This window comes from Dreissena polymorpha, chromosome 4 (genome assembly GCF_020536995.1).
Source record: "Dreissena polymorpha isolate Duluth1 chromosome 4, UMN_Dpol_1.0, whole genome shotgun sequence".
Taxonomy (NCBI): Eukaryota; Metazoa; Mollusca; class Bivalvia; order Myida; family Dreissenidae; genus Dreissena; species Dreissena polymorpha.
This window is the reverse complement of record NC_068358.1, coordinates 42,319,966-42,344,945: the sequence shown is the minus strand read 5'-3', so window position 1 is coordinate 42,344,945 and position 24,980 is coordinate 42,319,966. Positions and strand designations below refer to the sequence as shown.

At 32.3% G+C, this 24,980-nt stretch overlaps 1 protein-coding gene across 2 annotated transcripts; it reads right to left on the bottom strand.

The window, feature by feature from the left end:
* Nucleotides 1–165: 165 nt before the first annotated feature.
* LOC127879261 (zwei Ig domain protein zig-8-like) lies at nt 166–20,747 on the bottom strand. Of its 2 annotated transcripts, none has more exons than XM_052426025.1 (7): nt 20,630–20,747; nt 11,001–11,091; nt 8,729–8,850; nt 4,108–4,321; nt 2,394–2,705; nt 1,665–1,688; nt 166–1,277 (listed from the first exon to the last, which is right to left on the bottom strand). In XM_052426025.1, the coding sequence occupies exons 2-7, from the start codon at nt 11,062–11,064 to the stop codon at nt 1,153–1,155; spliced, it is 861 nt and encodes a 286-aa protein (XP_052281985.1). In that variant the 5' UTR covers nt 11,065–11,091; nt 20,630–20,747; the 3' UTR covers nt 166–1,152. The 2 variants fall into 2 exon arrangements, with proteins under 2 accessions (XP_052281985.1, XP_052281984.1); XM_052426024.1 differs by lacking the exon at nt 20,630–20,747 and adding an exon at nt 13,158–13,402.
* Nucleotides 20,748–24,980: the final 4,233 nt, after the last annotated feature.

Sequence of the window (24,980 nt, the reverse complement as noted above, 5' to 3'; positions counted from 1 at the left end):
ATGCCTGCCATTAGATTTTGTCCAATTACGATCGCAATCGTCCGATTACATTTTATATCATTCCCATTTCGAAATTGTTTTCATCAAGACAATATGGTCGTTAAAGCACAATATTGACTAATCTTATTATATTCTTTCTTAATATACATTATCGAATGTCGTGCATTTGTTTCCAGGAATTTAATTTCACAGCAGTATTTGATGATCATATATATTCTGAATGGCCTGTATTATTATCACCAATAAAACCGTAATACACATGCTTCTGGTTAGGTTAGAAATGCAATGCTGCATGCTTATATTGATGCAATTTATTTATTACATTATAAAATCGTATGCCAGCTGATCTAAATTAGTCTAGAACTTTATGAATTTCAGATAGACGGAAAGCGGAACACCGTTTCACCGTCGAAAAAAGGCAATTCACGGAATATTGCTATATATAGATAATGGATCCATGTACCACAGTACGTTAAGATCGTGTCATATTCTGTACGAACTTTCTAATCCCAATGGTGTGGTCTGGTTGTCTGTTTTCTTGATTTATAATGGAATCTTTCTTTTCTTTCAAATTCAAAAGAAATGATAAAATGGAATCTCATAAATATATCGTGTATGTGAATGAACTTTTTTTAAATTAAAACAAATGATAAAAATAGTACTTCATATACATTTTTGTGTAAGATTACGTCGATTCCACTAAGTATTGTGATATTCACTCGTCACAGCTGCATTTCTTCGTAAACATATTGTGTTATATTAGCGCGCATTCACAAATGTATTCGTGTCTCACATAGTTGTCTTTCAGATGTTGGAATCATTGTTCTTTTGCACAATAACAATGGATGTTCATGTGCTTAATACAAATAAAAAAGAAAGAAATTAAAAAATGCAAAATTTATATGCAATTAACATAAAATGCAAAAAAAATATTCTTTGTAGTCGGTAGCAAAGTTGTGTTATTGTTCTTGTTTTAGTAGCATTATTTGTATAATGTGTATTTTTGTTAGCACGAACTCCATTTACACTCTTGTCCTTTTATATAATAAATGAATGTGTCCTTCACAAAAAAGGAAACATTTGCTCGCTTTTTGTTACATTAACATAGGGTAATACACTAGTTATTTTAATTATTATCGTAAATGAACCTTGTCATATCGACATGGCTACACGCAACATCAATTGAACTAGCAATATGAGACAGGTAAATGATAGACGACATGGTGTGCAGTTTGGATCGGATTGGTACCAAGCCGAATTATTGTCGGCTGCTGTTCCTGAAACGATAAAATACAACAAATTGATTGTCGCTCCATAATATCGATTCTTAAGATTGCAGCATTTTCAAATGCAAGCAATTGTTAACCCTTACGAGATATTGTTAACGATAAAAAATGAATTTCGAAACCAAAATGCACTGATTCTTATAAAGAATTCTTTATATTGTAAAGATTCAAACATTTACTGCTTGCACTGCACAATTGTCATTCTTAGATGTATATATTTTGTCTAAATTGTACCAAAGTCTAGGACTACAATATGCTTGTTATAATACAGTCACTTATCGATATAAAAGTTTTTTTCATATATTTCGAAAAATATTGAAGCGAAATCGCGGGGAACAAATGTATGTTTTAAAATATATGTACACCAAGTGCACTTACCTCGTTTCATATGAGATGTTTCCGCTGAAACACGCAAATAATAATAGACCTCAAAAAGCTATCATTTATATAAAATGACATTTTTACTTACATTTAAACGTCATTAAACATATTCGCAAACTTTAATCTGTTCATATCGAATAAAGAAATAAACATGTATAGTATAATTGCATTATTACTGTAACGATTTAAGGAAACAGAAACAAATGGAGACATGACACTACATTTTTGGCAGTGTGAACAAATAAAATGATAATTTATTCACGAAATTCGCCTTTAAATAAAACTCACATCAACAAAAATATCAAAGGTTGTTATCACAACATGTTTTCAAGTCTGTTAAAAAAATCGTTACACGTCCGTTTACAGTGGCCTCAAATTGCCATAATATTCAGACTTGATATTTCCCATGATGTGTAAATATGTATTAATACGAAATCATCTTAGTCTATATGTGTGTATTGCGAGAGATAACTGTGTGTATTATGCTAGCAAGACAAGCAAGTTTATTGTGTACAATGCGCCATAAATTATTGTTCCCTAATGTACAGATCGCTGTAAAAACGTCTGTGTTAAAGACTGTGCATAAATAAAGCTTGAGATATAACACAGAGAAAACATACCCCAGTCAAAACTCGGAAATTCATGCAATCTATTCCGAACAAATGATGGAATTATGCAAAGGTTCTGTCATTATTAATATTAAGCATACTTATTGGTAATACTTACCATTTAGAACGATTACTTTAGTGCTCGTAATCTGTGTATTCGAAGACCTACAGACGTATGTCCCGTCATCCTCTTTTCGCGCACGCGCAATTACAAGAACGCTGGTAAAAGTCCTCTGAGGAAGTGAATAATGCTTGGTGATTTTCAAGCCTTTCTCTGAGAGAGATGTGAGCTTTTGACCGTTTCTGAACCAGTCCATATCATCTGGAGCGTAGTGTTCGCCGGTGGCGTTACATTCTAGCACAACCCGGTCTCCTCTCTCGACGTACTGTGTCTCCGTGATTCGAATCTCTGGAGCCTCTACCACAGGGTCTTGGGGAAATAAATTGTCGTAAATACAATACGATCAGAAAATATAACTGTCCAGACAACAAGGCATGAAACACTATTGTTTTTTGTACAGAAACATCACGAAGAACACAAAATAGATCGTCTTCATTTAAACTTTTCTTACATTTAAACAAATACATTCTCTAAATTTTGAATAAAGCATGAGTAACACAATTAAATTCAAAATAGCAATACGAGGTACATTTTTATTGCATAAACATTTACAACTCGCTTCACACTTGCGTACGTCATAGACATTTTCCCTGAACAAAATAACATTTTCGACTAAATAATATATGAAGTACGTTAAGGCATTCCACTGAGATAAAGTCTGTTCAGCCATAGGCCCAACAATCGGTATTTAACCTCCTCACTGTCTTTAATTTCTTGCAATCCAATTTTAATAAGTGTATGTCATGTATTGTTTGCAGATACGCCTATATGCCATAAAGTCGTGTAAATGTCGTATAGAAATTGGAGGTTTTACGTGTAATAAGCCGTTGTCTGCCTTATAATGGTTGTGAACCAACCATTCTATATTGTTTAGTACAACAAGTCTCCCGTAGCAGTTGTGAACCAACGTGTCTAACATATTAAGTGTGAGATTTATTGTCATGCATAAACGTTCAAGTATAATAACCATACATTGCACATAGCAAATGAATGTATGCGTCTAAATAACCTGTATTCACAAAAGGTTTTAACCACCTTTAATCCACAAAGCAAGGCTAGAAGTTCGCTATTCGTTAAATGGTCGTAAACTCTAAACATCGTTGTCTGCCTATGGATAATTGCAACTATCTTTAAAATTAATGCGACAAAAGCCTGGAGGAAAACAAAGTAAGCAAAATTAATGTACAACATTGAGTGTGATTAGCTTCTTCACTGTCATATTATAGTTAAACTACGACCTAGCTGCATAATTGAGTGTGATAAATCTCCTCAATGTAATTTTATAGATAAACATAAACTTACGTACAACACAGAGTGTCATAAGCCTACTCAATTCTATTTTCCAGATGAATATCGACATTGAGTCTGACAACCCTGCTCACTGTCGTATTGAATTTGAACACTGACATACCTACAACATTGGGAAGGACAAGGCTATCAACACCGATCTTTCTATAACGTTTAGTGTAATATGCTTACTCCTTGTCATTAAATTACTGACTGAATGTCATCCTTCCTACGTGTGTATGAGAATAAACATGTGCATTGTCATAAAGGACTGTTTATAAACCGACCGACCTACGACATTAAACAATATAATCCTCCTGATTGTCAACATAACTGATTGAAGACTGTCAAAGCCTACGAAGTCGAGTAAGATTCGCATTGTTACTGTTGAGCATCAAAAGTCACTACACTCAGACAAACCTACCAACAACGTTCAGTGTGATAAGCCTCCTAACTGTCCGATCTTTAGATGAGATCTGACACTCATAGACACCATCATCCTCCAATTTCACGTTCTTGATCATCAGGTCCCAGTGACTCTTGAAGTCTATGTGACCAACTTGGAACCGCTTGTCGGCTACCACTGTCAACGTACCGGAAGTGAGCGGGAATGAGGTTCCTACTTTCCGCCATACTACCTAGAAGCATGTTGAATTTGGCAATAAATGTGAACGTTGATGAGATATTTTAAAACTGACTTCGAATGGCTTTTTACGGTTCTAATGATGTCATTTGAATAAACGTTTTAATCTAAAATCTGACGACTTATTTCCGACGAGGTTATAAATGTTTACTCATTTCTGTTTATATATAAGTATTTGGGGTAAAACAATGGCAGAATTGATCAAAGGTCTAAAAATTATTTGAAATCGTAATTTATATGTAAACAACCAATTATTGAGTACCTTAACAAGTTAATATATTGAGATAGCGTCTGGTATATGTATTTCCCTGATCAGTACATGTATGTAGTAAACAAATTACAAAGCAAAATTATTAATTATTATCCTGTAATAAAAGTCGACTTCTTGCCATTATTCTTGAAGATAGTGAAGATACCCAATGTTTGAAATGTTACTGCATAATTCCTGAACGTAATTGGATATATTTAATGATCTCACTGTTTATGGACGAACAATATACTTTCTTGAACATAAAGCGAGTTGTAAATAATTCCCCCAGCTATCGGAAACAAGAATCGAAGCCGTTCGTCATGTTGCCAAACAGCACCCAAAACTAGAAATTAAGGTTTTTATGGGAAATATAGTACATCTTTGTTTAAACTACTAGTATATCGACATATATTTTAATACAAATTGGCATAATTTAATGTATTTAACGAACACCCACATAAATGGGATTTTTAATAATTTCACTTCGCCAACGTTCTACAGTCATTGATAAAATATTAATTGATCAATGATCGAATTGATAAATTACATCCACGTACCATTGTGTACTTCTACAATATCACTGATTTACATACTTACCAATTCTACTGAATTGTTGTTTCTCAAAGTACGTATTCGAAAGCTCTTACATCATACGAGAATCTTTAATACAATCGTTGTTGTTATATACTGAAAAAACTTAATAAATTAATTCATGACCTAATGTCAAATGAGTTAACTGTACCTTTAAATGTATTATTTTAGACTTGCCCCTAACACAATTTGGTTTAAGATCCAATCACTATAATTGGATGTTTCTGAAAGAATGTCTCTAGAGTCTCTCATTCACGTTTATAGAATAATACTGTGCAACGACGGACAACGATGAGAACTTCTTAAATTTATGTTATTTCATTCGGAACTCACATGATGTACATACAATGATCTGAAGACAGAATTAATCGTTATTTGCATTTATTTACTTAAAGGAACATTTTCACAGATTTTGGGTTGGATTTATATTGAATTATGTCATGAAATGCGTTATATTGATAAATGTAAACATCGGCTCCAGTAAAAATAAGAATACAATTAAACTCGAAGCACTGACCCCTGGAGTAAAAGTCTAACGCTTAGACCACTCGGCCATCCATGCTCATACAATGACTGATGTTTTTATACTTTATATGAGAAATCCTCGTAGTGTCACAAAAATGACGATAACAACAGAACTTTCCGAATTTTTCAATCGTTGGGCATTGCAACGCTTAATAATTTTCATGTTTTTTACTCGTCAAAAGATGAATATAAAAAATGCGAATTTGAAACATTTATTTAATTATTTTGTCAATTTACCAGAACGCGAAAAAAATGCATTTAGTAAAACAATAACATGTCTTTAAAAGGGACTAAATAGCGTAAAACAATTGATACCATGAAATATTATGGCTTATTTAAATGACCTGCCAATAACAATTTTTGGGGATCATTTGAATCCCCAATAATCGTTTGCTGTAAGTTGCTTCATTGTAATTTCGCTGTTACCCATAGCATGGCTTTCAGATATAAATTGTTCCAAAACGCCATAAAAACCAAGACGCACATTCGTTTATAATGCTTCGCAAGTGCTCCGTTCCATCCGAGTAATGGGACGCAGATCATTTAATTTCTTTCGTTTGATTCTTCTTCGGTTTATGCGAAACGGGATTTTGTTTGATTGAAGTAATATTTTCATACATCAAAATAAACGCAGCAATCGTACTTAAAGTCGTTTAAAGCTAAATAATATAAGAGGTTCCAGATAAGGTTATTTTATTTGTATACATACTTGAAACACATTTCATCAAAGTGCAGGTCTATAAGCGTAAGTTTATGCCATTGAGAGATTCGTTCAAAAATTAAAACATGTTGTTCTATGTCAGGTTCAAGTTGCAATATCGAAACCCTTATGGGCGGCCCGGGTTTTTTAATTTTGCAGGTTTTAATTATGTAATGAATACATGCATAAAACATTCAATAAAATGACGTGTGACATGAAATGGCATGTAACGTGAAAGAAACGTGTTGGTTACATGGTTTTTTAAATGTGTTTCTAAAATGTTTGTGTTGTTATTGGTACATTCAATACTGCTATGGGTATGAAGGTACGGAATGTGAAAAGCAAACATTCTACACTTAAACGTTCCCATTTTCACTATACCACTTAACATTGGTCTGAAGTACATACACTGAACTTTTGGGCCTTAATGACATAAGGTTCCTCACATAGCTTCTGAAACTTATTGCACCCCAAAGGGCGTGATTGTTTTTAAATTTAAATTAACTGATAAAGAGAGTCGTTAATATTTTAATAGCGGTCCAATTTTGTACTAAACAAATAGCATTGTAACTTGCCAATTTTAACACCTTTTGGTCCAGTGGTTTCATAGAAAAAGGTTGTATAAGTGATTTTGCTATAACACAATAGAAATAGTTAAACCACGGGTGTTGCCAGTTTTTACCCAATAAGGCACAACAATTGTAGAGTGCTTGGGAATTTTTTTTCCGGAGAAGATGAACAATTCTGGCGTTATCAGTGTATACTAATTATTTGACCAACGGATGGTCAATTTTGACCCGAGGTAAATCTTATTTATTCATCAAATTTTGCTGAAAACCACAATAATAGTTTTATACTAATTGGTAAAGCACTAAGTATATTTTATACAAATAACTTGACCAACTGTGAAAATGATTGATGATTCATATAAAGATTTGTGCAAATTTGCACAGCGTTTGAGATATCGTTTGAAATTGGTGACTATACATGACGTAGCGAGCCGAACAGACAAAATAGTTCCCTATTTTTCCTTTGTGCTAAGAAGGCTCAGGTCGGTTAAAGCTCGAACACATTAAAAGCACAAATATATATAAAACCTAGTGGAATTCAGAAAACACGATAGACCGTGATCTTCATTGTAGATTTACATTCTTTACAATAATTTATAAACCAGAGCCCAATTAAGATAAAATGAGATAAAAAAAAAATTAATTTATCAGACACTTTTCTAAGCTATCTTAACACATAGGCCTTCAACGTCTGCAAAACAAAACAAGTTTTTCCTTGATGTACGGCCAAGCCGCGGTTGGAACGGCGATAAGAAGGCGTGAACCACCTGGCACATCAATAACATTGGAAATCGCGTATAAAATCTGACATCTTCCGTAGAACCAAAATATGGTTAAAACATAAAACAGAAAAAAACATACATTTAACTACTTTGTGCTCAACAATCTTATTTGAAAACATGTATACAATAATTGTAAAGGCATGTCAGTATTTTGGCTTGTGTTTCTTTCGTCATACACACAATAGAGATGAGAAAATGTAGACATATTGTACCTTTCAAAACCTCTATCGAAAACAAGTAAACAAGCAAATCACCACTACACGTGCCTGTTAACATTCAAAAATCAAAAAAATAATGCAACAATTCAAAGGAAAAGTTTTAACCAAAATACAAAAGTTTGGGAAACACAAGAAACGAATTGGTCCAAAAACCGTTGAAAGAAACTGTTTTCCTTTTTTGCATAAGTAACATTGTACTTGTAACTGACCTTGATCCACTTTTTGCGAAATCAATAAGTGAAACTTCTCACATTCCTTGAAAAAGATGAACATGAAAAACTTATAAACTTATGCTAACGCCCATAAAATATATTGGGAGGTTTACAATTACCGTAGTTTCATAGTCTGTGTTTACAGTGTTTAAGTATGTAAGTGTGTCTCTGTCTATCGTTGATATGTTTGGAATACTAACGCTAGGCTTGTATTGAATACAGAGACGTTTATGAAGCGATGCTTAGCAAACCTATATATAAAGCCTTGCCGAATGGTACATGTGTTCGTGCACAGTAACTTATCGTATCAGTATTGAACACTAACCTCATATGCATTCCATCATTTTTCCTAACTTCTATGTCTTTAATAATGAAAATAATCAGAAATATAAGTGATAGAACACAGACTCAATCTTAAAAGACTTCATTAAAACAATTTTACTCCATTCTTCTGTGAGTGACAGTTTCATTCCGTCACTGCTTGAATGATGCTTAATTTAACGGAAGTTAAAAAAAACAGTAACATAGCTAAAAAAATATATCCCTATATATTACCGTTTTCGTTCCCAGATCGTTGATACTGCATCGGAGAACAGCAATATCTCCCGAGCGAAAGGTCACATTGAAGGGCGTCGGGTTAAACTCGGGCGCTGGCGTTATTATTGGTGGCAGTCCAACTTAAAATTAATGAAAGATTTGACCATAAGAAAAACTTGTTTTTAACTTTGCTTCAATATTTATGTTAATGAATATGTTTAGATAAGTTTCTCATCATCAAATGAGGATTCGTAAAAGTAAAGAAATCTACATAGAATAGTGCATGTGATCTATTCGTTCTATATCAATTTAAGAATCATTCCAACGCAAATGATATCTTCTGCTAACGAGCTATTGATGTGGAAACAACCCGCTAGGAGCAATACAAACGACTGATTGAATTTCCTTACATTGAACGTCGGCAAATACGAAATGCCTTATCTTTATACATGTAATTGTTGATATTTACAGAAGACGGTTGACCAATTATTAAACAGATCGATGCAAAGCTGTCTACACATTTTTGACATTTTATTACAACAGTTGTTGAGTTTCTTTCTTATAATTGAATAAAAAATCATATCAATAATTATGTATTGCTGAATAGAGATTTATAAGATTAATACAAATTTCGGAACGTTCAAATAATTGGATTGGCAAATACCAAAGCTATTCTAAGCTAAACTAATAAGGAATTAAACATATCGCTTAAAGCGAGATTATACGATTTTGTCAAATATTTATGAATTTATATAAAATGTGTTAAAAACTTATTATACACATATTTCAATATAAATTAAAATAATAGTTAAGAAGAAAATGCGCCGAAAATGCGAAATAAGCCAGATATTTAATTCTGAAATCTAAAAAGGCTGTACAGTCGAATTCGCCAGCATGTGTATCATGGATGTACGATGTGAAATCTAAATTTAGTTTAATGGTTTATTTAAATTTTCTGCAACGGTATATATTCATACGACACACGAACACTAATTGCGATCCTAATAAAAAGACGAATGCTTCGGTTATTGTAGGAACATATGTACGAAATATCTTCGTCACAATCGGCTCGGGGCGCTTATTTGTCTTTGCTGCATTTTATGAAATTCGTCTTTAATGTATAATTTTTCTTGCCTATTTTGTGTAATTGTAACATACTTTTATCAATATATTACAATTTAACTTAAAAAATTGTATAATCTCGCTTTAACACCAACCAGCAATTAAATTATAATTTCAATCATTCTGTTTAACGGTTCATGTCCGGACTCTTACGATACAAATCTGTTATGCATTGACATCAACTTATGTTCGTGTAAATAAACGCGTTAGTTCAATTTTCATTTAATGATAATGGAGCTCTATTTTGTTATTCTCTTTGGGTTGTGTGTGAAAAATAAATATGAATTTCATTTTAAATCGACATAGACAATTGGTACTCGCTGATCTGTTTAGAATGTCGCTCAAAATCACCAGATAAATATTCTTAAATTCGTGAGGGTATTGCAAGTTTATGGACTTATTATTAAAACAATCTTTAAAACAACTTCAAGGTAAAACGTACTCCAACAACACAGACAAAGGCTTGTTCTTGAATAATTTGAGAGCTATATGAGGAGGAAATATCTAGTTTAACTCGTTTTATTTGCATAACTTAATTTACATAATTGAGATAATTATGGAATACGTGTATTAGTACAGGAATGCCTTTTGCGCATCCACCGTTACAAGTTAATTCTTTGAAGCTCACAATTATGCTCTCTGGTTATCTTATCTCAAACAATAAAGGTGACTGTTGCAGGGACAAATTTTGATTTCTTCGTTTAAATTTTTTTTTTACAACGCATAAGTACTTCACCTTATTTTTGCAGCTGTCCTAGTTTTGTTCGAACAGGCTTTGCATCAACAATCCTCTTCACATAAATTACGATTAAGAAGGCAAAGACAGAAGCTCTTTCGAGTAGAAGTAATGCGTGATTTATGTATTATAGATGAAAACAATATCTCGGGATCTCTTCGAATTGAAGAAGCTATTATAGCAATGTTTAAAGCAAAATGTATTCAAAACTATTTCCTTATTATAACATGGTAATATTTAGATGAAACATTGGTTACTGTATATTTTGTTCAACTTGTTACTAATACATCTTGGTAGAGATATATATTCTGGTGTTATGATTTTTATGTAAATAAAAACACAAAATTGGCAAAATTAACTTATTTTGTATCAATATTACATGCAAAATACTAGAAAATAACCATTACAAAAGCGGACTATTTGTGTACATACCGTAGTATTCCGCATTCACTGACGTCATGAAAATAACAAGGACCATTCGGTTAATCATGCACATAGTTGGAATCCGTGTCCGTCATTATTTCTGAAAAAAATAAATGTTTATATGTTTAATTGAAGTATTTTACTTTGGTCACTTCTGATATGCCACTCTTCGATTAATACAAATTATACTATTATGTTTTTACATTTTAATGTGCCATTTATATATTGGGTCCCGATGTTTTAAGCATTTCAAATCTTTAAGACTTTAAGACTATTATGTCTGTATGAGATGGGTAGCCTAAAGTGCTGTACACTGCTTTGCGTTAAAACATGCGTGTGATTCATATACACAACTTTCTTCATTAAAACCATTCAGTACGTTCTATTAAAAACTTTAGGTAAACGATAAAATTGACAAATGAGGGTCATGCCAGAGTCATGCCAGGAGCATAAAATAATTAAACATATTTGTCGATTCGAGCTAAAAAAAAATAACAGAACAGGTACATAAGGATTTCGCTGTCTAAACTTTCTGTAGATAGCGTTTGATGCAGCAAAGACCTGTCATTTGCAAGCAAGTGTGTTATGTTTGTAAATAACATGGTAGTAGAATTGTATCGAATGTGATTAAATTAACCCTTCCTGGTTTAAAGTTTCTGAATTTGATGGCGACATCATTTGCAATCATTGAATCTGATAAAAAAAAATAGTTATTGTCAAATCCATACTGTAGTTGCATCTAATGAATATCAGAGTTTAAACAGGTCTACATTGTTTTATAAGAACCAAACGTATTTGTTATAGTCCCATACGAACTAACGCATTAATGCAATGTAGCTATAGAGTCTACAATCCCATTTGTTGACGCATTATGTGCGATGAACATGCTCACTATATCGACAAAAGTGAACGATGTTGCACATACTTTTCCACAAAAATTTAATGCATCCATTATGAAATGATGGATAGAATATGTATCATGTTACCCCTGAGAATGTGATAATAAGGGAATACATTTGAAGATGTAATATATAAAAAGATATTGAATGTGTGTTACTATTTATGCGCGCTTATTGCAGCAAATGTTTCTTATTTTCCTACTAATAGAAATATCTTCCCTTCGCTTAGATAGATCAATAGCCGAATTCGTTGGGAGAGAATTAGATTGCAGTAATGGTTCATTAATTTGACGATTGGCGAAAAGTTTATTAACACTTATAATCGAAAGATGTCATTTGACGGAAATGTTCTCAGACAATATGTTGATAAAGCGTCTGAGTATTTTTTTTATGGAGAAACGAAACTTGATGCTGAAGAATGCGTTGCAATGAAATACCCCTATTTATTAATAAAGTAAACACGAGCGCTTTGAAGCAAACATAATCATACTCTAATGCAAAATATTATATCTTTATCAATAGTATTTGATTAGCATCATAATGTCATTTTAAGTTTGGGACGTCATTTCACACAATGGCAGACATACAATAAACTATAAAACTCCACAAACAGGAACTCTACCAGATGAAATTATTAATAGTATCCGCTTCTTTAATTTCTAAAATAACGCTTACTTTAAACATTACAAGATTAAAACTAGGATAATCGCCTTCGAAATATAAATGCAAAGCATTTACCAAGTCATTTCAAGCCTATCAAAATACTCAAAATGTCATTGTACACATGTGTACGATTAAGATATTCGTATTGATATTTCCAAAAGAACATTCTAATAAAGCATGTGATAAAACGAATTCTACGTCCTGTCGATCTTTTCCTTCTTGCACATGTACAGAAAAAAAAACAAAATCGAATGTATACTTGTGTTTGTGTAACAAATTTCATGTCTAAACTAATGCGTTATAGTGTAGCCATGCACGGTCGCACAATTAAAGACGTTTAAAACAAAACTTCATGGATCCTTTATGATGTATTTAACTACATTACAGTTTGCAAATATTTAAGAATTATTCATTTTTTCGTTAACTTATCATTAAAATGCAAACGCGTTTTTCTTAATATGTGGGACATTTTTTCTGGTGTTCAAGCGGAAAATTAAATATATAACATTTTGTAAATATTGTAGAACTATCCATTTACCATTATTACGCGTTTTTTTTAACAAGATGCACAATATACAATATTTTATTTACCACAAATACATACCTTGGAATTAAAATAAACTTCGAAAATACATACTCCGTTAAACTATGTCTGATAAAATAATCTTGTTATGGTTTCAATCTTGGTCGGGATTGAATATACACGAGATTATGAATCCGTTTTCGCTTTTTGTATTCCGTTTCAACGGCACAAGTATCCAATCAGTTAATGAATTATACTATTTATCAATCGTGTAGATGAAATTTCACGTCGTATAATCCATTAGTATCCTATCGATAAAATGTTAAACTGTGCTGCCGCTGAAAACAACGCATCGAAATTTGCAGCTATGGGTCGAGATCGACTAGAAATGCATAGGTTTCGTTGTTTGCTTAGCGCGTGGATTTTATTGTACAGCACGGCACGAATAATTTAAAATTTGAAGCTGTTTGATGTAAATAAATGCGAAATTTAATATAGTTTATTGGTATTTTATATAATTTATTGAACCACCGTTTATTTATAAAATAGACTCATAATAGGTATGATCAACGTTAAATGTCCAATATAGGTGCTGTTTTATTGTAAAACACTATAGTTAATACAAGGTCAAAGGTGGCTAAAGTTGCATCAGTTATAATAACCGTATAAGCTACTAACCTTAACAACATGCAACATACAACGTTTATGAAGCGGACAAATCCAGAATCATGGACTTACAATCCCTGTCATGTGATTGACAAAATAAATTTAGTGTCCGGAAATAGTGTGACTCCGCATTCCATTTTTCCATAAACACTCGCACATTCATTTTCCCAAAAGGACTTTAACATCAGAATGTCCAGACAGAAACTAAAATAATGTCCGCAGCCACAAATCCTGAAGCTTACAAAGAGTCCACATTTGTGCTTCGAATAGTTGAAACGAGAAATACCCTTTCCTTTAATGGCGATTGTGCGATTGTTTGGTTAGGTTTTTGTGTCCTGTGTAAAGTACAATTGTGTTCTTCCAGATTGTTTTGCATATGATCGCTTTGCCGTAAATAATTGATCATTTGCTATAAAAAAGTTTTTCTTGTTCTTTTCCAGCTATCGTTTCAGTTGTTTTTGTGAGATTTTAATATGGAACAATTGTTAAAACTGTTCATCTGTAGACGATTTGAACAACACAGTTAGGCCGGATGCCTTTACCATTAAGCTGCTGTTCTAGACGCTTCCTCTGAAGCTTAAATAAAGTTACGTGTACTTAAAACTTATTTTTTTATTTGAAGCAGTAACTATTACTTGACGGCTACTGTGTATAATGGATAAGATGTCAACAAATAGAATTATTTATATTTGTATCTATTTTATATTGATACTTAATATATGATTTTCTTAATATACACCAGCGAACAGGTTTTGAGGTAGTCGCACTACTCTCTTATTTCACGCAAAAAATCACGCTGGGTATGCGGATACGTTGATAACAGATGGCACTTCGATGCCAGATTACAACAAAAGCCACGCGCGAGAGGTAATATCATCAGGGTTTTTTTAAGTTATATCATAAAGATTAGTTTTTTAGACAAGGCGCATGGTCGAGTTTATAAATGGTGTATCCTTATCTATTACAAAGAAAAACATCACGGAAGAATTGTAGATTTTTCCCCAAAAAATAGAAAATTCGGTCGGAAAACAGCATAAACTGGATGAACAGTAAACATTTCAACAAAATAAAACTACCTAGAAATATTGCAAGAAATTGTTTGATATTCCAGCATGAAAAGTAATCACTGTGCTTCAAATACTGAAATTTTGAATGTATTCAATGAAATATAAACGACTATATAGCATGTTTTAATAGGTGGTGTTCATGAAGTTGCGGATACTTTGATTCCCGATATAGGGCACTTCGGATAACAGAGACTTTCAACAAATTGGGCACTCTGATAACAGAGTTTTTTCTTTTACCTGAAATGCATTTATGTATATTATGGCTATTCTTACCAAACATTTTGAAGTACGAATCAATTTGCATTGTCAAGCCCGACACATTGGGAATCTATGCATAACCTAATAACATACACATGTAAAATATAACCAATGACGTTGTTCGTTTTCAAAAATATAATTACTATTAATTTATATAATTAATATAATAAGTTCAAATTTTAAATAAGATTCCAATGCTTATTTCTGAAGTAATGTATTTCAAGTGACGACCGAAAATAATTTGTCTAAATAATAAAATTGTTTTAAGTGGTAAATTGAGAATAAGAGAATTGCAAATACAACGGATCATGTGGATCAACACGACTGTGTTCAATTGAACTTATAACAGGACTCTAGATAAGGGGAGCAAAGGGGTCTTAAAGCGGCCAATACACCACATAAAATCTTTTGTCATTGGTCCTCATTAGAATCGCATCATGAAGACGATACTAATGCGTAGCCACAAAATTTAAAAGAGATTGGAAAACTCCCTTTATATTCAATTTAACACTTCCCTTTTCCCTTTATTATCATATTCCAAAGGGATACGAACATGTTTCGGTAATTCTTTTTTAATTTACGTCAGTACATATATTTTTATGTATTGCCTGCTTTCTATAGCAGTATTCCACAGCGAATTCTGCATTTCTGACTCACTAAATACAATGTGTTATATCTGGTAAAAAGTGTCGAGTTATCTGGAATCGAAGTGCCATTGTCTTTGAGATAATCGGTAAAAGAAGTGTCTATGAAAATTTGGCATCCGACTCTTAAAACATTTGAATTTCCACAAATACGTTATCCAACTAAAATTTAACATGTTGTAACATTAATGGACATATTGATCTTTTATTTCGATTAGTTTGCACATTCTCGATTTATTTCCAAGTATTTTTATTTTGTTGAAATACGTACTGATTATCGAATTCATGACGATTATCGATGGAATTTTATCTCTTTTTTATAATCCACTGTTGTTTTTTTCACGACTTTCTTGCTCCGCAATACGAAGTACTATACCATTAATCGACCAAACAAAGTACGTGTCTCACAACCAAATGAACAGAACATAAATGCAAAAAAGCTGAAGAACTTAACTCTCGCGCGTGGCTTTTGTTGTTATCTGGTATCGAAGTGCCATCTGTTATCAATGTATCCGCATACCCGGCGTGAAAATACAAACTACGTAAACGTTACGTAGATCAATAGTTAAAGAGATGCTCCTGTAGTGCGTAACGAAGCGATTTTCTATTCTAGCTGCCGTATTTGTTTCGTCCATGATGATACGGACTTACAGTTGATGTCGATTACGCTCTTCCTTAAGTATCCATTGTGGATTTCAGTTCATACAGTTTAAATATTTTATACTGTGAGATTGTCCAAAATTGTTCATATAAACATACATGTAAATAACTAATAGGAAGAGATAGAAAGAAATATAAATGAATAGTTATTAACCTGCATCAAGTTAAACTTTTCATATATAATAAAACGGTATAGAATGCAGTTTATAAATTAAACACAATGCAAAATAAACTTGCCACGCTGCACCTTAAATATAACAAACATATTCGTTCAATTAATTGAGAGGAAAGAATTGCTTCACTGACTTGATATGTAATTGCTGTTCACATAGTCCTGTTTTTTTCTACGTGAACAACACGATATGGGCTAATCGATCAGTAAGAATTTAATTAACTTTGCACGCTTTTCCACATAGATGTGTCAATTGGACTTGACAGATGTTTTAACTCGCTCGTTAGGAAACACGAACCGCTCATATAGAGCAGGTGCGACGGGATGTGTATAATCCATCAAAACGTCTTGAAGTACCCGATTCGTGAATGACTCAATTGTTCTTTTTGCCAAATAAGTATACCTTATCAATGTTTTATTCAACAATTTAATAGACACTTTCATAACGGCAGTGTTAGTCGACCAAAGATTAAGAAAAAGAGCAGTTCCCATCAAATGTATCTATTTTACGACTGAATAATGAAGATAATTCTGCCGACATCGTGACCTCGTTTTCGACCCGGCATGACCCATATTCGAACTTGACCTACTTATTATCTAGACACAACTTCTCTCCAAAGTAGGTGAAGATTGGATGAAAACTACTTCAATTACAGAGCGGACACCATGCTAAATGCTTGAAATGCACTAAATGACATCGTGACCTCGTTTTTGACCCGGCATGACCCATATTTGAACTTGACACACATATCATCTAGACACAACTAACTTCTGACCAAATTAGGTGAAGATCGGATGAAAACTACTTCAATTAGAGAGCGGACACCATGCTAAATGCTTGAAATGCACTAAGTGACCTCGTGACAATAACAACAGAACTCTCCGAATTATTCAATCGTTTCGCATTTTTGAATCGTCAAAAGATGGATACAAGAGATATTTAAGAGCGTGCTCAATGTTCAGTATTATTGTTTCCTCGCAAATAATATAACTACAACGAACAATTGCAAACTGGAACCACGTTTATCAAATTTGTCATTTTACTAGTCAGTGAACTGGTCCGTTTAAAATTCACACATGAAAAACAAATGACATACTTAATCATCTATGAATAAAACATGGGAAACCACCGTGGAATGTCGAATTATGAATAATCATTTAGTTTCAAAACTAATTATAAATTGTTAACAGACATGTTTGGTTTTTTAATGGTACAAAGTAAAAACTCCAGAGAAATTTCTAAAATACATTATATGAATTCGCACAAGAAATAACAGATTAACCGTCGAAACTGGAAGTTGGCATGGAATTGAATTGAACCAACCACTGTTCTATTTATGTAACTCCAATACTCATATCGGCGATGAATTCCATTATGTACTTGAAAGTAATGCCCTTAATGATCTAAGAAAACGTTTCATTGATAAAAAAAAGAAGATTACACGAGACAAAATATGATAAAATTTAATCGCGAATCTCCATCGATATATAACCACAGTACGTTCAGGAAACTATGTTTATTCGGTAAAGAAATATTGAAAACGTTTTAATGTATAACTTGTCTACGTGTTTCCCCTTTGCTCTCGGTGTTAAAATATTGTTCGCATTTTTTATATAACATGTAAATGTATAAATTGCTGTATACTATGTCACCCTTCAACTATGTACATATCGATGCACTTTGTATAATTGTTGCTTACAATGTCATGTTATGCATGAACTGAGCTTAAACTTTATAAACTTGGAAAATTGAAAAAGGAGTTACATTCGTTTTGGGTGAGTCTTTACTATAAACTAGACTGAGTGAGCTAGAGAACATCATTTGTACCAGACATGGTATTAAGACCTCAAAGAATAATGACTGTGCGCACAATTAACATTGTGTTGTAATCAGATCCATGAACAAACTATCCGGGCATATTAAGAAAATGCGACGCACGCGATTAATCTGGTTTAACCGAAGGACCTTGGTACTACAGTTTGAATCGCTTTCATATATTTCCCGGCTGAGCTATAAATGTATGCAAACAACCTCTCACAACGTTTACGTCATTGATTCAAATAAAGGGCATCTTCGCATTACTTGCAGTGCATTCTTATTCGTTCCATGATAGACACTAGTTACATGCATCAACGTGTATGTATTTCAATGATATTTGGTAAGAAAAAGGTCGTTGTTCAGTTTCAAAATAATGATAGTGTTTTAATTTTAATTATATTTCTTCCCGTATAATCTTCTTTTTTTCAAACATGTGGGTTACGGCTAATTATTATGTTGAATTATACATTTTTCGCATAAAAATGGAAGATGCGCGAACGAGAATATGTCCAATTGTAATGATCATTAACTACAGTTTTATGCATATGTCTCATATGAAATTTAGAATTTTCAATGCTTTAAGATTAAACAAAAGATCGAAGATGAAAGGCAAAATGACAAAACATTTGGGTTATTTTATATTTTAATATTGCTCGATTTTACACCTTTTTTCAATAGACCATTATTTACATTAAAAAATTACTAAAACCGCGTTTAAATTATTAGAAGATCATGTAAAATACAATTATTTTAACCATTATTGATGGCGCAGTTAAAAGTGCTTATCAATGTCACTTCCGTGTATGGTCTTTGGACAATTTTACTAATTTGTTTAGCAATTATTATACTTTACATCAAATGTAGTGTTCATTATTCAATGCACAAATAATAATACACAACGTTGCTTAAGTTGTTTACAAAGGAAATAACTTATCGTTATGAAAAATATTTTCAAGTTTGTTTAACAAACCTTTGAAAAAGACATTGTTAGACTGTTTGGAGCAATTTCGTAAAATGTGACGTTAAATACTATATACGAGGACATCGAATGTGGTGTTATAATAAAACTCGCCGTATTCACCAATCCATTCTTAGACTAAAGAATTAAGTAAAGACGTGTAACCAAGAAAAATTCATTCAGTGTTTATATATAAAGATGCCTCCACTGGTAATTACTAGTATATCATTACAAGCTGTTCTACATAAAGAATGACAGAGATAGAGGTGTTTAATAACAAGTTTGACTCATAATTCAAACAATTATTGAATATATCAATTTTAAAAGAATATTCTTTATTCTTAGACTTAAGTCTAAGAATTGTTTTGTGAATACGGGCCTAGCTAAAACTAGACAGATATTGTATTGATTTGATATTGGAATAAAACCTATGGCAATATATTTCTCGGTAGATCAACATATGATTTGATTTAAATAAGTTTGGTTGTTGTTTTTTCTTGTGAATAATGGACGATAACACACATCAACATTTAACTTAATATAACAGTTCGTGTTTGTCATAAGTTAAGTCCTACGAGGACTAACGAACAAATGAAATGAGTCTCATAACCCATTTGTCTACGCATTATGAGCGATGGACGGTCTCACATTATCAATAGCTCCGTGAGCTACAAAAAATGAAAAACACAACTTTTCTCACAGATATTTCTTACATGCATCATGAAAGGCTAGATATAATGTACATAATTTTCTCAAAAAGAATTTAATATATATACTTAATTAGCGCTGATAATACAGTAAATACTTAGTTCGCGTGCTTGTAAACAATTAATACGCGCCTCATTTCAGCAAATGTCACCGATTTTCCTTCTCCTACGAATATCATATATTCGCTTAGACAGATCAATTGCCAAATTTGTTGGAAGTGATTTGAATCGCCTTAATGGTCAATTTATTTGACAATCGTCGAAAAGTTTATGTACACTTATGTTCGAAAGATAATACCGGATTTGGAATAAGTTCTGTAAAATAAGATGTTTATAATGATCGAAATGTCAAATAATGCATGAGTATAATTAAGATATTCGTAATGGATCTTTTCGCAAGGACAACATAAATCAAGCATTATCTTTCTCCTTCATGTAAATGTACACTTAGATTAATATTTCCATAATCGAATGTATACTTTTCAGATTATTGTTAATATTGTAGAACTTTGTTTTTGCTTTAAATTATCACAATATGAAAACATTGTTTTTTTAATAATATTCCCAATATAAAATATATTTGCTTTGCCAAGTGTACATACCTTGAAATTAAAATAAGCTGCGATGATACATATTCCGCTATATGACGACCGATAAAATATCGGGATATGTAAATGTATACGAGATAATAAATCCGTTTCCTCTTTTTATATTCCGTTTAGTAGACACAATCATTCGATCGGTTTATGAATGATAGTATTTATGAATTGTTAAGATGAAATCTCAGGTCGTATAATCCATTAGTACCCTATCGATAAAATATTAAACTGTGCTGCAACTGAGGACTACGGGTCGAAATTTGCCGCTTTGAGTCGAGAACGACTAGAAATAGGTTTCGTAGTTTGTCGAATGCGTGAATTTTATTGCACAGCACTGCATTTAGTTTTATGCGACGTTTAATATGGTTAATTGGTATCTCTATAATTTATTTGTTCTATCGAGTATTTATAAAATAGCGTAAGGAAACATTTGCTCTACGCTAAATGTTCATCATTTTGTTTATTTCGGTTGTTGTTGCAATGCAAAACACTATAGGATATGCATAAACAGAAGCGGCTATAGCAGCATCAATTATAATCACCTTATTGCTAACCGCAACAACATACAACGTTCATGAAGCGGGCAAATCCAGAATCATGGACTGACAATGCCTGTCATGTGATCGACAAAATAAATTAGCTTTCCGGAAATAGTGTGACTCCGAATTCCATTTCACCATAGACATTCGCACATTCATTTTCCCAGAATGCCAATTACATCAGAATGTTCAGACAGGGGCCAAAATAATGTCCGCAATGATTAATCTTGACGGTTACACAGACTCCACATTTGTGCTTCGAATAGTTGAAACACTAGGGAGACATTTTATGATAAAGTATATTTAAATATTAGATATATTTTTATACTACTGTATGCTTGATAAAAATTAATATGTTAATCAAGCTTATAGTCAAGTATGGTCAACAATACATATTTAGAAATATCTCGTGTCAGATAATGATCCCTGGTGCATTCAATGAATAAGTAAGAAATGATTATACTCAATATGTATATACCGGTAATGATAATTATAATAAAGCTTTAATTGTGCATGCGAAGTATTACATACTACATACTCATACTCATAAGACAAGTCATTAGATCATGACAACCACCACTTACATATGAGATTAAAATATATCTTAATATCCAATCAACACTCTCAATGTAACATCATATATTAAAGCAAAAACAGGCCGAGGCAATTTCATAAAGACTGCCACATGAATTTAACATTGTCAACATACAATTGACAAGTATCTTAAAACTAGCTTTTCATACTTACACAACTTAAAAAACTGCCTTAATTATATTCAAAATATTCCCCCCCCCCCCTATGGGCAGGAAATATCCGGTCAATAAAACTACATGAGTATTACCATACACATTTAATGCTTTTGAATTGCAGATTGTGATACAAATAATATTTTCTTGTATTTTAGTATAAAGGCGCTATCAAGATAGTTGTTTGATTTGAATCGTGTGTTATCTGTTATGTGTTCGTAAACATGCTACAATATGCTGGAATTTTCTAAAACCTTTTGAAACAAAATATCAAAGTAAACTAGCTCGTATATGTCCTAGTTTGAATCTGTTTCTCATGACACTTTCCGTTAAAAAAAATGCTTACTGTTAAGATTGTAATTTTCTAAAAGATAAATATTTGGCTATTGTTTCAGTGTTGTTGTTGTTTTGTGTTTTTTCCTGTTTTTGCTGGCTTTATTTTTAAGTAATTATGCTTTTTGAGTTTTTTGTCCAAACTATACTAATGTGTAGGACACTTTATAGTTGAATCCCATGTCGTGATTTAAGTTGTATGTACATACATATTTTTTTCTAACTCCCTGTTGTTTCAAATTGGATGTCAAAACAATAAACATGAAATATACACATCTTAATTTTACTCCAAACAAGCAAACTACAATGTATGTTTTTATAGATATCTTCCTTTCATTTTGAATGTGCCATTTGTTGATAAGATCTGTGTGTGAAGTATATGATTCCATTGTGTACTACCAGTTTTGAAAATCTGGCGTAAATAATTGACAATGTGCTTCAAAAATTTTCCTCCGTTTGTCGCAGGTCAAGTTTCTGTTAGTTTTTATTTGAATTTTTATGGAATAGATGTTCAAACTGTTCATCATTGGACGATTTAACAATCCACTAAGGCGGGATTCCATGATCATTAATCTTCTGTTCTAGACGCTTCCCACTAATACTCAAAAAAAAGTACATGTCTGTTAAAAAAAGTGTTATTTGTTTATATTGTTTTTTTATGGCTATTGTTAATAGATAGTTTTATAATGTTAACAAATACAGTTATATGTATTGGCATCTAGTTTTTTTTAGATGATACATCATATTCATATTGTCTAATTATTCTCCAGCTAACATGTTTTTATATAGTGGTAACACTCGTTTAATACGTCATTTAAAAAAATATATAAAACCGATGCGTAGGTTATGTATTTAAATAATTTTTGCTCTTGAAAGCCATAACGAATATATTTTCTATTTCGTCCATGATGGTACGGATTTGCAGTTGATGTCGATGACGATCTTCCTGCATCTTCCATTCTGGATGTCAGGACAATTATATACAGTATAAATATTTTGTATGTACCTCTACCTTGCTTTTCCTTTTCTCTGTTATCGAAGTGCAATTGTTTAATGAAGTATCCGCATTACCAGCGTGCGTTAGGGAACACGAAACTTTCCGAAAAAGCAGACTCGACGGGATGTTTACCATCTACCAACACGCTTTGCATTAGCAAATACCTAATCAGCGAATGACTTGACCCTATCATTGTTTTATTCAGTAGGCACTGTTATAACGACAACTTTCTTGATCCAAAGCGTAAAAACTGTAGCGCAAATTAAATATATCTCTTTTACGACTAAATAATGAAGGTAATTTCGCCGATTAAGCGTTTTTCACATGGGTATCATGCATATTTATTATAGATCAGAACAGGTAATTTTCTTCAAAGTAATCCGAAATTCACATAAAAACTGTTTGATCGGTCATGATTAAAAATCACCGTTAATGAAGTCACAGCAGACACCAGACATGCAAGGAAACGAATAATTTACGTGCATACATGCGATTAACGCCAAGCTTTAATGATTAATGTTATAACCACGAACATTTGCATTTTCATAATCCATAGTCCATATTGGCATATCTTAAGACATATAATAGTCACTTACTATAAATATAAAACAAAGTGCTATAGTAATCCTAATAATAATCTCCTGCTGAAGTTTCACTAAATTAAAATTTGATTTTATTCACCTGCTGTGGCATTTTCGCTTAACCATTCTATTCGGACAATTTGTCAATACATAACATGATCAATTGTTGATTACATCAAGTGAATTCCAAAGCTGAATACAACTTAATTAATGTATATTGCTCACCCCTTATCGTCCACAATCAGTGCATCCTTCAGGGTACCAAACTTGACTAGTTTTATGTTTGGAGAACCCATGTACCAGTAAATAAACAGGTAAAAGAAATAATGGCAAAGTGTTCCAAGCAATAGAACACATATTTGTGTTAGAAATTCACAATGCTGCAATCAGTATATGCGATGTTATGTAATAAAATTGAACTCATAAAAATTGGCTGTGTTAGAAATTTTGACTATGATCCCAAAATAATTAATGTTTTGTATGAGTTTGAATTTCATTTGTACATAGACACATACAACATGGAATATCGAATAATAAATAATACATTAAGTTTCAAATCACTAACATTCGGGGTGGGCGAGTCTTTTAACAAGAGTAAACTAAACAGCGTCAATACCACCAGAGCATGGTAATGACACCTTAAAAATAATTCCGTTGCGCGGTATCTATAATCTTGCAATCAGATCCACGTAAATATCCGTGTATATTTATCAAATGCGATGAAGGCAATTAATCTTGTCTAACTAATGGTCCTTTGAATCACAATTTGAATCTGTTTGATATATTGATCGACGGCTTTATTCTGTACCGGTTAATCACTAGTTAAGTTCATGCACTGCTTTCATGTCAATGACTTGTAAACAACCAGATTATTCAGTTGAAAAATCAAGATTTTTTATTTTATTTCTTCCCTCATGTGAATTATAATTTTTAATGGAAACCTATGTGTGCAATGGTTTGATATTAGGTTTAATAATCGTATTTTTTATTGATACAGGAAGATTCGCTAACGTTAAATATGTCCACTTGTGATGATCATCAAATACTAGTTCATGTTTTTTAGGTCATACATGATTATGATTTTTTAACAGGCATCGACTACGAAAAACAAAATAAAACAACATTTAAATTCATTTGAAAAACAATGAATTGTATATT